The sequence below is a fragment of the Rhinopithecus roxellana genome, chromosome 11 (genome assembly GCF_007565055.1).
Source record: "Rhinopithecus roxellana isolate Shanxi Qingling chromosome 11, ASM756505v1, whole genome shotgun sequence".
Classification (NCBI taxonomy): Eukaryota; Metazoa; Chordata; class Mammalia; order Primates; family Cercopithecidae; genus Rhinopithecus; species Rhinopithecus roxellana.
Window position 1 is genome coordinate 81,617,337 of NC_044559.1, and position 14,683 is coordinate 81,632,019.

General features: G+C 37.1%; 1 protein-coding gene across 3 annotated transcripts in view; it reads right to left on the minus strand.

Moving 5' to 3' along the window:
* Positions 1-2,333: 2,333 nt before the first annotated feature.
* Positions 2,334-14,683, minus strand: part of BTAF1 (B-TFIID TATA-box binding protein associated factor 1) — a 105,633-nt gene continuing 93,283 nt past the window's right edge. For 2 of the 3 annotated variants that reach the window (XM_010381315.2, XM_030940653.1), the window contains exons 34-38: positions 14,457-14,609; positions 8,407-8,618; positions 6,569-6,728; positions 6,032-6,202; positions 3,005-4,539 (exon numbers count right to left, since the gene is read on the minus strand). In XM_010381315.2, coding sequence (XP_010379617.1) covers positions 4,396-4,539; positions 6,032-6,202; positions 6,569-6,728; positions 8,407-8,618; positions 14,457-14,609 — 840 coding nt within the window. In that variant the 3' untranslated portion in view covers positions 3,005-4,395. Of the gene's footprint in view, positions 4,540-6,031; positions 6,203-6,568; positions 6,729-8,406; positions 8,619-14,456; positions 14,610-14,683 lie in introns of all 3 variants that reach the window. The other variant, XM_010381313.2, reaches the window with a different exon arrangement.

The window sequence follows — 14,683 nt, forward strand, 5'->3', positions numbered from 1 at the left end:
ACACGGGGGCTTTAGAGTACTATCACCAGAGCGAATTCCTGGGAACTGTGGACATAGCTTGCCACAGTACCTTATCAGTTAACTGCACTCTTTGATGTGCTTGCACAAGTTAAGTCCTTGAGGAAGCGGGTGGGTAAGGAGCCCTTAATGTGTTTGGCAAATGAAGGAGCCAAATGGAATCGTCAGGCTTTCTCAGCTAAGAGAGTCAACCACGTTAACACAAGTTAGGGTATTACAGAACTACAGTGGTAGCAGTGGAGATGAAGACAGGTGAAGACATTTGAAATATATTTTGTAGCTAGAGATGGTAGAAACTGTTGATGGATTAGATGCAGGGGCATATAAAAAATAGTCCTAAGAGTGACTTGTCTCTGTTCCCATGATCTCCCTTTCCTTCTGGACCTCCTAACAATATTCTCTTGTTCAACATTCCAGTTCACAAATTCTCTCTTCAACTGTGTGTAAAATGCATTCAGAACTATTTCTCATTTATTGGTTTTCAAATGTCGAATCTCTCATAGTATTTTCCTGTTTTATGATTTATTTGCACTTCTTAATTAATTCTACTTGTATCTGCTGACTTTTCCTCCTGTATGTAGGCTTTATCTTTCCTTCTATGATAATCCTATGGGACCCTATTAGAAACTCTCCCTAGAGGGCAGTTTTTGTATTTGTTTCTGCTGGGGTGCCAGAATTGATTTTATTTTCTTGACTTGTGGTTCTTACAGTATAAAACACTTAGCATAAACCCAGACATTACACTTAAACCCATGGTAAAGGCCGGGGATTCTGATTTCATATAGATAACTTTGTGTGTGTGTGCTCACGGATCTATTCCTACTTGAATACGTGATCTCTTTGCAGATTTATGGAGGGGACTAATTTTCTTGTCTCTACATGGAAATTAGGATCTCAGCCCCTATATTTAACAGAACTTCACTGGTTTTAGTGAATTTATTATAGACTCATAGGAACCCTCTCTTGAAGCAGGAGGCACTTTGTATCTCCTTATAGATGGTGGTTGAAAGTGCTGTGTATAGGCCGAGCATGGTGGCTCACGCCTGTAATCCCAAAACTTTGGGAGGCCAAGGCGGGTGGATCACCTGAGGTCAGGAGTTCAAGACCAGCCTGGCCAACATGGCAAAACCCCGTCTCTACTAAAAATACAAAAATCAGTTGGGCGTGGTGGTGGGCACCTGTAGTTCCAGCTACTCGGGAGGGCTGGGGCAGGAGAATGGCTTCAACCCTGGAGGCAGAAGTTGCAGTGAGCCAAGATGGCACCACTGCACTCCAGCCTGGGTGACAAGAAACGCCATCGCAAAAAAAAAAAAAGAAAGAAAAGAAAATGCTGTGCATAAATAGGAAACATTTTCTATTAATTGATATAACTCAAGTTTTTGTTTTATTGATTCATCTTGAGTCCTCTGGCATCTGACAACAGGTGTACCTGCAATCAATTTCACATTATTATTATTTTTGAGACAGGGTCTTGCCCTGTCACCCAGCTAGAGCACAGTGGTGAAGTTGTAACTCACTGTGACCTCAAACTTGGCTAGCTTCCTGAGTAGCTGGGACTAGAAAAGCATGCCACTGTGCCTGGCTATTTTTTTATTTTTTGTAGAGACAGGATCTCGCTATGTTGCCCAGGTTGGTCTTGAACTCCTGGGCTCAAGTGATCCTCCTGCCTTGGCCTCCCATAGGCATAAGCCACTGTGCCCAGCCCAATTTCACTTTAGACTCCACTGGTGCCAGCATGGGAGGTGTGCAGGAGGTAGAAGATCCTATTAGGATTAAATATTTAGAACATATGTGTGATGGAGTGCTTGTTACTTTTCTGTAATTTCTATTATGTTCGAGTTCCACTTTTGTCTCTAAGTGATCACATTCTTAAATAGCTTCAGGGGAATATTTACTTTTGAATAAGTTCATATAAATCATCTAGAAGGAATAATGCTATACCAGTTCAATCAGTCCCAACATCAAAGACTTTTACCCTTTCACTAGAATATTTTTTGGAGAAATGTTTCTAGAATAAATAAGCATATACAATAAGCATATATATGAGTGTATATATGAAACAAAAATTATACCCAGGCCCCCAGATGTTAAGATTTTCCTACAAGAAACCCAAATGATAAGACTAATAATCTCTGAATCTGTATTTAAGTTTGCTATTTCCTATCATAAACACACAAAAACCAAGGGAAATAGTACAATGGATATCTATGAACCCAAATCCCAGTTTAAAATAGTTAACATTCTATCAATCAGGCTTGTTTTATTTCCCACACCCATACATTGAAAAAAACAACTACCAAATCATCACATCCATAAAATTGACAGTTCTTTAATATCATTCATTACTCAGTTCAATTCTCCACATCTCTTCATTATTTTTAAGATGTACTACAATGACTGGGTCATTTAATTGAGAATACTTAGTTCTTACCTGTTTACGTGTTTTCCTTTCTATGGAAAAGTTGGAATGTGTGATTTACTATTTCACAACTCAAGATTATTTTTAAAATGTTACAGCCATTCTAAGTTTTCCTGTCAGCCCTGACTCCTGTTTCCCATTCAGAAGCAACCACACATCATTTTCCTAGTCATCCTTCTAGAAATACACACTTTTTTATTAAACTCTTAGAAAGTTTAAACAGCCTAAACATCTGACTTCTAGCTCTGACATTTCAAATTGGGAAAAAGTACTAATTTTTGTGGTGTGATTTCTTTTGCCCCTTCATAGCCCTTTAATGATATATTGCTCTGTACTTATTCTTAGAAAATATCAATTACCATGAGTTATGTTAAAGAGCTGGTTTATGGAACTAGCAAATAAATAGTTAATAAAAAAATATTCAACTCAAATATACTGAAATGTTCTTCTACATAAAGTTTTGAGTTAAAATCCTAAACAATGAAAAAAAACTTGTACACCCGAATAATCTTTTGCTCTTTCTAGTGACCATTTCCTACAAATAACACACAGTTGCATATATTTTAGAGTTTCAATCTTATATTTATTCTCTTGTGGAATGCTAGGTTTAATGTTATAGTATGGTTGTCAAAGCTAATGAAATGTGACAAATGTCTAAATGCTGCAGAACAGTATAATTTTAATTAAACAAAACACCTGTTATTGTACAGCTGAGGTCTGATGGTTGTTAAACTGATGCCTATGTGTATGGCCAGCCACAAACCTTGGGGATGTTTATTATCTGTACATATATATACAAATATATCCCATACATATGTATGCACACAGGCATGTATTAATTTATGTGTGAAACTTATAAAATTATATATACAAACACATACATGCACATCTATCTACATATACCTACCCTCACCACTGAGTAATCAGCCTCATGCCCAATTATTATTGCTGCCCAGTATAACTACATGATTTTAGTGCCAATGTCAGGCACCTTTGTGGGTGCAGGATAGGTACATCTATGCATATAGATATGCATATTCATGTATGTTTGTGTATATAAAGAAATTATCTCATCTCTCCCTTTTATGCTTCAGCCATGCATTACTACAACAAACAGTCTTTCCACCATAGGTGTTGGAATTCTAAACAGTGTAAAATCTACTTCTGGAAAACTGTATATGTTCATAGTTACAAAAAATATATTATTTATATGATTGAAACCTATTGAGTACATATGTTATTTGAATCTGGCTATACTGTAGCCATTAGATAAATTAAAAAAAACCACCCTCTAAATAGGATGTTATGGTAGCCTTAAATATACCATTACCTGTATTTAGGATAGTTGATATTATATCTTAAAAGTTGAAAAAATGATGTTAAAGATTTGAAAAACACTATGCATCTGCATTAAATATATAAATGTTTCCACCAAGGGCCCGATTAAATTCATTGTCTGACATTTTTATGTTCTAAGACTGACCAATATCATAGTCATTATTCTTATATTCTTAAAATTATGGCTCATTAAGGCTTTTATAGAAAAAAAGCCCTATTTTAAATCAATTATAAAAACAAGTTCTATTTAAAAGAAAAAACATACACAAACACTAAAGTACTCATGGATATCATCCTGTACAAAGTGACTAAAGATAGGAGGCCTGTTCCCAGTAAGAACACCTCCTGGTAGCACAAATAAACCTGGTTTGGTTCCTCTGCTCTGCAGCTTTTCAGCATGTAAAATTTAAACCATTTCACATTAACATTTAAATTTAATACAGTGCAAATATTTGAGAATAACTTGTTTCCCCCAGTGAAACAAGAGCCAGCATTATGCTGAATATTCTCCAGATCTATTTACACATTGAGTTAAAAGTTCACCATAAACTTAGAAATTTGCTGAATATCAGCAGAAATGTAACTGAACTAGCAGCAATTGCATTTACAATATTTGATAGTTACTTGAGAGAATGCATAAAATTTTCCAGGCTGTACTCTGAATCATACTGTTCTTGATCCCAAAGATCACTCAGGTTTTCAAGAATTGATTTCATACTTGCTTTCCCAGAAGTAGAGGTGTCAGCTTTTTCTGCTTTGCCATCCTTAAGAAAAATTGGCAAAAAAAATAAAATGAGAGGTTAACTTCACAAATTGTACTTTTATTTAAAATCACACTTGTTTCTAATACTACAATTATTCAACAGAATTGAGTACTTTAAGTGATGGGGAAATTCATGATCTCCAAACATATTTATCTGTCAGTTTCTTATTTGGAAAGAACTTCAAAATTATGGAAGAATTGTAAGAACATATCAAAGAACTTATTTGCTTTATCAATCTCTCTCACCATTTATATATGTGTATGTATATATGGATGTCAGAAATATAGTTAGATATCAGTTTTTTCCCTTAACAATATGAGAGAAAGTTGTAGACATCATGTCCTTTTATCCTTTGAGAGGAATCGGCATGTATTCCTAAGAACAAGAATATTCTCTTACATAACCATATAAAGATCAGATTAAGGAAACCTAACACCGATATGAAAATGTTCCAATATATAGTCTGTTTTCAAATTCTGCCAATTATCTAAATAGTGCCTTTTATGGCAATAGGCCATTTCCCTAAAACATCCCTCTGAGCCCAGTTCTACTCACTGAAAGTCACCCATAAGAATATTCCCTCAAACAGAATAAAAGCTATTTGAAGACAGCTATGCATGTTTCTTTGAGCCTTCTTTTTTCTATGTTAAACATGTCTCATTCTTTCAACTTTATCTTGACTTAATATGACATGATTGAAGAACCTGCCTCCATTCTGGCCACCGGGGACCTAATTTGTTACCATTGAAAATGTAGCACCCCAAACTAGACATATTTCAAATGTGGTTTAACATATACATAATATGGCAGAACGATTTTCTCTTACTTGAAAGTACACTTCTGTTATTACAGCTAGTTTTAATTTCATCATATAAGGCTATTTCACACCATAATTTATACTTAGTATGCAGTGGATTTTCTGAACCTATATAGGACTTTAAATCTAACTATATTGGTTTTACAATATTAGACTCACTAATATTTCCAAGTGGTGCATCCTTTTGATTATAGATTGTTATCTGATGTATTAGTTCCATCATCTGCAATAATAATGGCTATTATTTATTGAGAATCTCCACTAGATGTCCTTTCTGACTGCTTACATATATTATCTTACCTCACAACCATGTAGTAAAATAGGTATAGAAGCTCAAGAGAGATAATCTGCCTAAGGTTAACAGGAGGCAGGGCCAAGAACTCTCATCCATTAGTCTTACTGACTCCAGTGATAAGCTGTGCTTTAGCAGAAAAGGACTAAGGAAAGAAACCTGAGGCAAGACATTGAAGACATCAATGGGAAAAAAAAAAAAAAAATCAAAACTTCACACATTCCGTAGTATGCTGCAGAGTTTATCTGGGAACCAAAAATTCCCTCCAATGGTGATCTCATGGATACTAAAGTGAATGCATTTTGCTGCTCCTTTAATACTTTCAACTTAGCAGTCGCAGGAAGCCTGTGACTCATTAAAGATACAACAAATTGTTTCTTTACCTTATCAAGAGTAAACAGATCAAGAAGCTGATCAGTCCCCATGCTCTGCAAACTAGAATTCTCTTGGCTAATAACGGTATTCGCTATGTTCATCTTGAATTTCTGCAACCCCATTATTTTTTCTTCCAATGTTCCTCTGGTTATCAATCGGTATACGTTAACCACACGTTTCTGGATAAGAAAAACAGTTAAACAACTGTAATACATATTAAGCTTTGAGGTTCCAACAAGTCAGAGTGTCTTTAGACTTGTACTATTTTCTACTACCTAATCAGGGTTGGATTTTTGTCTGGCCACATGAGCTCAAAATGTGTGTAGCAATCACAGAATATTAGGGATGAACAGTGATCCAGGTTTTCTTAGTGCTAGCACTCATTTAATGCATGAGGAAGTGATACTACAGAAAAGTCATCTGTCCAAGATCATAACACATGTATGTTAACACCAGAGCAAGAACTAAACCAAGGTTTCCCATCTTTTTGGGGGAGTATATTTTCATGCACAGGTTAACATCTGTGAGGTAAAATTGACTTTTACCTGCCCAATGCGATGGGCCCGGTCCATGGCTTGTAGATCTCGCATAGGATTCCAGTCATGCTCCACAAAGACTACTGTGTCAGCGCCTGTCAAATTAAGTCCCAGGCCACCAACGTGAGTGGTAAGTAACAGAACGTCTATAGATGGGTCATTATTAAACCTAAAAGATAGATAACAAAAACAAAATTAGTCCATTCCTAAGTCCTATAACAGAAACTGTTAAAATAAAAATTAAAGAGCACAAATGAAAATGCTGCTTTAAAAATCCACAATAGGGATACTTATGTGATCATCTGAGAAAAATATCCTCCCAATATATATAACGTTTTTAGCAAAAGAGAGCATTCTAAAGCTAGTCAGGAATTTCATAAATACTAAATAAGGCAAACTGCATTGAATTTAGTAACATCAGTTAAGGACTAACTTGCAAAAATATAATTAAATGTTAATTATAATTAAGATAAACCCAACTACGAACCTTTAAAGTATGGGGACAGAGAAAAATATGAACAGGCTAGACTTTCATTCAGGGAAGACAGAAGGTGAGAGTGTTAGGGTTGCTACTTTTATACTAGTCCTAGAAGACACTGACAAAGGATATCTAGTAACTTCTAGGAAAAAGAAAAAACTAACATTAAAGATGCAGCTATCAAGCTAAGACTTATTATCCTTACTACAAGTCAAGCAATAGGCTTTGTATTTTATATGCATTATATGCATTATTTTAATTGTTACCATAGCTCTATAAGGGTATTATTACCAATATCCCTATTTTAGACTGAGGCTGTGTGAATGATAAACAGGCCCAAGAGAACACTGCTTAAATAGCAGAGTCAGGAGTCAAATCTGAGCCTGTTGGCCTCCAAAGTCCTTTCCTGGGGTCTCTAACTTTATTGTGCCTAATGATCTCTTAGGGATGCTTGTTTTTTGAGACAGTCTTGCTCTGTTGCTCAAGATGGAGTACAGTGGCTCAATCTGATCTCTGCTCACTGCAACCTTTGCATCCCAGGTTCAAGACATTCTCCTGTCTCAGCCTCCAGAGTAGCTGGGATTACAAGCATGTGCCACCACACCCAGCTAATTTTTGTATTTTTAGTAGAGAAGGAATTTCACCGTGTTGGCCAGGCTGGTCTTGAACTCCTGACCTTAAGTAATCCACCCACCTCGGCCTCCCAAAGTGCTGGGATTACAGGTGTGAGTCAGCGCGCCCGGCTGGGATGCTTGTTAAAAATGCCTGCTCTTGAAGTCAGCAGCTTTGGGACTAAGCAGAACCTAGGAATCTGCATTTTTAAAAAAGCAACCACTGAGATTTTTAAAAGTAGAGGCTGCAGACCACATGTGAACACTGCACTCACCAGTTCTGCTTCCTAGCTGGGCCAGATTCCAACTTGTTCTCAGTGCACAAACAGGAATTAGGATGGAGATTTTATCTAAGTCATTTGTTTGGTTCCTCTCACCCTAATCCTCCCAAAAAGGTAAGGAAGGGGGAAGGAGTCATCCCTACTGTTGGTTGATGCCTTAAATTTCTTTCATGCTCTTCAGAGTGCTTTCCTATTATAGTCATACCTTTTCATATACTAAACAAATAATCTATTCGATTGTATTTCTGTAGTTCTATATATAAAAAGGGGTTTATTTGGGGTGGATTAAACAATTAAAAAAACACATTTGCAGATACTTAGCCAATGAAAATATTTCACCGGGCAAACTTCTATGTAAGTAAACAATTAAAAAAACACATTTGCAGATACTTAGCCAATGAAAATATTTCACAGGGCAAACTTCTATGTAAGTAATAATATATTTATTTACGAATAAGAGTCTTAGAAGTCACGTACCGGGAAACAATGGAATGCCTCTGACCAGGAGGTATGCTGCCATCTAATCTCAAGTAAGTGATAGAGGGCAAGTGAGGTTTGAGGAGATCATGCTCTACTATATCAAGCATGCTTTTCAGCTGACAGAAGATCAGGATCCTGTGCTGGGCCACAACAGACTCTGTGCCACTCTCAGAAGTACTGCCATTTCCCAAACCGCAGTCCAACAGCAACTTAGGAAGAAGAAGAAGAAAAACAACAACAACTACATAAGTGTTCAATAACAGTAGATAAGCAATCTCACTGTGACATTTCTCTCTGTGGCAAGAAAAGGTTAAATGTACCTGAAATCTGGAAAGCAGATTAGCACTTTGGGCTGCAATCTGTCACCCTGCAGCACACTGAACTAGTTTTTGAGGTACTCAGGCTTAGAGTTCCCTGATCACCTCTTCAGAAGTTTTCATTTAATTTTTTTTTTTTTATAGATTCAAGGTCTCACTATGTTGTTCAGGCTGGTCTTGAACTCCTGAGCTCAAGTGACCCTCCTGCTTTGGCCTCCCAAAGTGCAAGGATTATAGGTATGAGCCACCACGCCCAGCCCAGAAGTTTATCTAATAACAAAACTACGTTCCTTTTCCTCAATCCTTGAGGCTAAAGCCTCAATAAATGTTTATTGAAAGTAATGACAAAGAAGATGCCATAGGCAAACTGGTTCATAAAGGGTTATTCAATAATGTATGAAGAAAACAATGGAGTAGCCACATTTGGCAGAAAAAATTATAGAAAAGAAGCATTTAGCTAGATTTGGATTCTTTTCAAGAGAGCTTATTACTCTATCTGTAGACCAAGATCTTTAATGGCAGAAACCACACTTTGCTATAGATCATTTATACTTATTCCTAAAGTGGTTCGGTGTCTTGCACACAGCAAGTACAATAAATGATTGAATAAAACCCAAGAGAATCATGTTTAGATCAATTTGACAAACAGTATACCCAATAGTACTATTCTTCAACCATAGTATTTCAGGTATTACTGAACTCTGTTCAAAATCTAAGAGCTGGCTGGGCCAGCAGTGGTGGCTTATATACCTGTAATCCCAGCACTTTGGGAGGCCAAGGCAGGCAAATCACTTGAGGTCAAGAGTTCGAGACCAACCGGGCCAACATGGCGAAATCCTGTCTCTACTAAAAATACAAAACAGCCAGGTGTAGTGGCATACACCTGTAGTCCCAGCTACTTGGGAGGCTGAGACAGGAGAATTGCTGGAACCCCAAAGGCGGAGGTTGCAAAAACAAAATCTAAGATCTTTTTCTTTATTGGAGATGGAGTCTCCCTGTATTGCTCAGGCTGGAGTGCAGTGGTGTGGTCTTGGCTCACTGCAACCTCCAACTCCTGGGTTTAAGATATTCTGCTTCAGCCACCAGAGTAGTTGGGATTACAGATGCCCACCATCACGCCCAGCAAATTTTTGTAATTTTAGTAGAGATGGGGTTTCGCTATGTTGGCCAGGTTGGTTTCAAACTCCTGACCTTAGGTGATCTGCCTTGGCCTCCCAAAGTGCTGGGATTATAGGCATGAGCCACTTCACCGGGCCAACCTAAGATCTTCATGCAGGATGCTTTCTCCTTTCTACTAACAGAAGCTACTCAAAAAAAACAAAAGCTCTGATAGGAAAGATAACCAAAACGCCATCCAGGCAAACTCCAAATTCAATGTAAAACACTCAGGGTGTTGTACAGAAAAGGACACTGTTTTCCTCAGAAAGTCCTCTTTGTAAGGTTGAAGTTTGGAACTTGGATTTTGGGAGTCTTCCCATCAGTCCCTAACTGGTAATGATAGTTTACTGTGCCTAAACTATTGTGCAAATAATACGATTTAGGCTGAAACCTGCCTTCTGAGGGTCTGGAATTTTGATCCATGCTAGGCAAAGGGAGTATATGTGACCAGCAACCAATAAAAACTTTGGGCACTGAATCTCTAATAATCTTCCCTGGTAGACAACATTTCACATCTATTGTCACAATTCCATGCTTGAGGAAGAATACATGTTCTCACTCTTCTACCTCACAGCCCTTAAAGTTTGAGATTTTTATTATATAGTAGCGTATGGTATACAAGGGAGGCATTCCTCCAAATAAATAAGTCTGATCGATGTAATTATCCCTACATCTTGCCCTTAAATCTGCGATCAAATTACTATTCAAGCTGTTTCTTTTAAAAAGTCCTATCTAAGGTGTCTCAGGAGAGACGTGGCTGTGTGGTACCCAGTATAAATAATGTATATTGGCTGGGCATAGTGGCCCATGCCTATAATCCCAGCACTGTGGGATGCCAATATGGGAAGACTGCTTGAGGCCAGGAGTTCCAAACCAGCCTGGGCAACTTAGGAAGACCCCATCTCTAAAAAACAAAACAAAATTAGCCAGATGTGGTAGTGCACACCTGTAGTCCTAGTTACTTGGGAGGCTGAGGTGAAAGGATTGCTTAAGCCCAGAGTTTGAGGTTGGAGTTATGACCACACCACTGTACTCCAGCCTGAGTGACAGAGTAAGACCCTCTCTCTAGGATTAGAAAAAAAAGTGTTGTAAGTGCAACTTCCTATACAGATCCCATAAGAGTTCCAGAGTGAAATTTTATCAGAATGTCTGTGTCATGCACACTCAATTACTCAGTTCCATAGGCAGCAATGTCAAAACCTTAAAGATAACCAGTTAAATTAAGGATATCCAACTAGGACTTCTCCAAGTCCATACTTCCAGACACTCTTCCTAATGTAATCTTTCCCAGATGCAGCTATCCTACTGAATATGTGGACATACCATTTGACATGAGTATTCCTGTCTGGCAGCAGAATTGATGCTTTGGTATTCTCACTAATCTATAACCCGAGTCTGCTCTGAGAGACTGATCTAGTTCAGGGCCTTGAAAAGTTGATTACTAGACTCTAGCAAACATTTACCAAGGCCATCTAATAATGGGTGTTTGAGAGGTCAGCCAACTCCCTGGAAAGCATTTCAATTTTATTTTGCCCTAACTTCAGCATAGGCTAAATTACCCGTTTTTTCAATCATTCCTCATATAAAATGGCTTCTAGATGTTTTACCATTTTGATCTTCCACTTGTACTGGTCAAAACTATAAAACTCAAAATTTGGGCCAGGTGCGATGGCTCACACCTGTAATCCCAGCACTTTGGGAGGCCGAGGTGGGCGGATCACGAGGTCAGGAGAGCAAGACCATCCTGGCTAACATGGTGAAACTCTGCCTCTACTAAAAATACAAAAAAAAAAAAAAAAAAAATCAGCCGGGCGTGGTGGCAGGCACCTATAGTCCCAGGTACTCAGGAGGCTGAGGCAGGAGAATGACGTGAACCTGGGAGGCGGAATTTGTAGTGAGCCGAGATCGTGCCACTGCGTTCCAGCCTGGGCAACAGAGCGAGACTCTGTCTCAAACAACAACAACAACAAAAACAACAACAAAACAATAATTTGTTCTGACTAGTATGAAATACAGTGAAACTACGATGCCCTCATTTTGGCCATTATATAGTCATTAATCCCAGCCAAGATCCTATTAGTTTTATTTACTGGCAACTAATTCACACCGTTCTTATAGTGAATTTGCCATCAAATCAAACTCAACTTTGCCTCATATAAAATATTTGCTAAGACTCACAAAGTCAAAATACACCTAAGTGTTTTCTTTTAAAACTGATTCTGCTTATCTCTGTTAAATTTCACCTACAGTTTTAGTTCATCATTACAGCCTCCTGGAATTTTTCATTCTAGCTTTGGGAATATTAGATACTTCTCCCAGCACTACTTGCTGATAAACATGTTTCTATTAACAGATTTTTAGAAAGCAAGTAAGACTTCTCTAACTTCACAGCACAGACGTACTTAGATTTAAAAAAGAAATTTATCCTTTCTGAGACAGAACCTTCACTCTGGCTGAAAAGAACCAAGAAAATGGAAAAGAAGGCTAGTAGAAAAGTCTTCCATGAGGACAGCCAGAAAAAATCTGGGTCTCTTTAAGTTGCAGACTTTCTAAGCATCTTAATTCAAGATGTGTCAGAGTGACAAGCATACTCTAAAATAAGAGATCAATTTAAGCAGCAACTGCTGGGGGGAAAAAAAAAACCTGTAAGAGCCTATGTATAATTCAAATATGAATGAAATTCAATTTTTATTTGAAAATAGATCTAATTAGAGGATTCCTTGACTAAGTATATCTTACAGCTTTACCTAATACACTAGCTATGTTAGGAAAACCATGAACATTTTATATAAAGACCTATACCACAGTTTGGTCAAACAAGAAAACCATTCCTTATATCTAAAGGTAACAATCATTCTTCAGTTTTGTGGTGTGAAAGTCCACAGTCCATTTTACGTTTAGTGATATAAGGATATATATTTGGATATATATGCCAGATACACTATTAGATAACATTTTCCACACTTACCTACGTGGAATCTAAAACCTTCACTCATTAGTTGTTCTCAATGAGCTTTAGGCCAGAATAACTACTGACCGCAAGCTAAAACAATTACTAAGTCTAGATTTTACACTAAAATCTTCATTTATAAGGGTAGTTAGAACTAAATGGCATTAGTGCTAACATTTTGGTGCTTGAAATTGTTTCTCTTAATCTTTTGAAATCTTAGAATTTTAAAAAATTCATTTTTAAAAGCAACACCAAGAGAGTGACATCAGCAAAATGATAGAGTATGCAGCTCCAAGTAAAATAAAGAAATCCACATCAACACATTATAAACTGTTGAAAGACAAAGAGAATCTTGAAAGCAGCAAGAAAAAAGCAAATGATCATGTAAAAGGGATCTTCAGTAAGATTAACACCTGATTTCTCATCAGAAACCAGAAAAGACATTATCAAGAAAGTAAAAAGATAACCTACAGAATGGGAGAAAATATCTGCAAATCATAAGTCTGATGATAAGGGTTTAATATCCAGAATATGAAGAACTTCTCGGCAGGGTGTGGTAGCTCATGCCTATAGTCCCAGGGCTTTGGCAGGCCCAGGTGGGAGAATCGTTTGAGGCCAGGAGTTCAAGACCAGCCTAGGCAACACAGTGAGACCCCCATCTCAAAAACAAAAAACAACAAAACAAAACTTTTCAAACTCAACAAGGTGAAATACTCCAATCAAAATGGGTAAAGAACTTGACTACACATTTTTCTAAAGAAGATATGGAAATGTCCAATAAGCACATGAAAAGATGCTCAACCATCATTAGTCTTTAGGGAATAGCAAATCAAATCCATAAGGAGTTATCACTTCAGACCTAGTAGGATGACTATAATTAAAAGAAATTAACAAGTGTTGGCAAGGATATGAAGAAACTGGAACCCTGGTACATTGCTGGTGGGAGTGTAAAATGGTATAGTCATTGTGAAAAAAAGTTTGGCAGTTCCTGAAAATGTTAAACACAGAAATGCTATATGACCTACCTATTCCACTCCTTGGTCTCTAGCCAAAAGAACTAAAAAGGGTAACTCAGATAGATACTTGTAAGCCAACGTTCACTGCAGCATTATTCACAATAGCCAAAAGGTGAAAACAACCCAAGTGTCCACTGACATATAAATGGATGAATGAAATGTGGTATATCCATAAAACTGACTAATGAACAAACCGCAAATGACAAATATTTTAAGAGTCCACTTAAATGAAATATTTAGAACAGGCAAATTCATAGAGAAAATAGAGATCACCAGGGGCTAGAGGAAGGGAGAATGAAGAATTATTGCTTGATGAATATAGAGTTTCTGTTTGGGTGGTGGAAATATTTTAGAAATAAGATAATGGTGATGGTTATATAACATTGTAAATATAATGCCTCAGATTTACACACTTAAAATGGTTTAAATGGCATATTTTGTGCTGTATATATTTTAACCACATTTTTATAAAAAGCTGTATCAAAAATTTAAGCAAATTTAAAAATAAATGGTAAACACAGTAGTAATCTTTAAGAAAAGCAAATTTACCAAGAATTTATATTCCTGGGGTGCAACACACATTTAGCACTTAAAAGACATACATACTTGTTTCAAAGCCGAGAGCTTAGGGGCATGTTGAATATCATGTAGAGAAGAATTCTGAACTGCCAGTTTTTCGGTAGTGGTCTTGAATTCTGGATGTTGAGGAGTTAAGACTAATGCTGGATGGTTGCACAGTTTGCGTAAATACTGTAATGCCTTTAAGAGGAAGAAAAAGTATGTATGAGTCAATTTCGCATATCACAAATATTTTTTACCTCTGTATCTTTCCT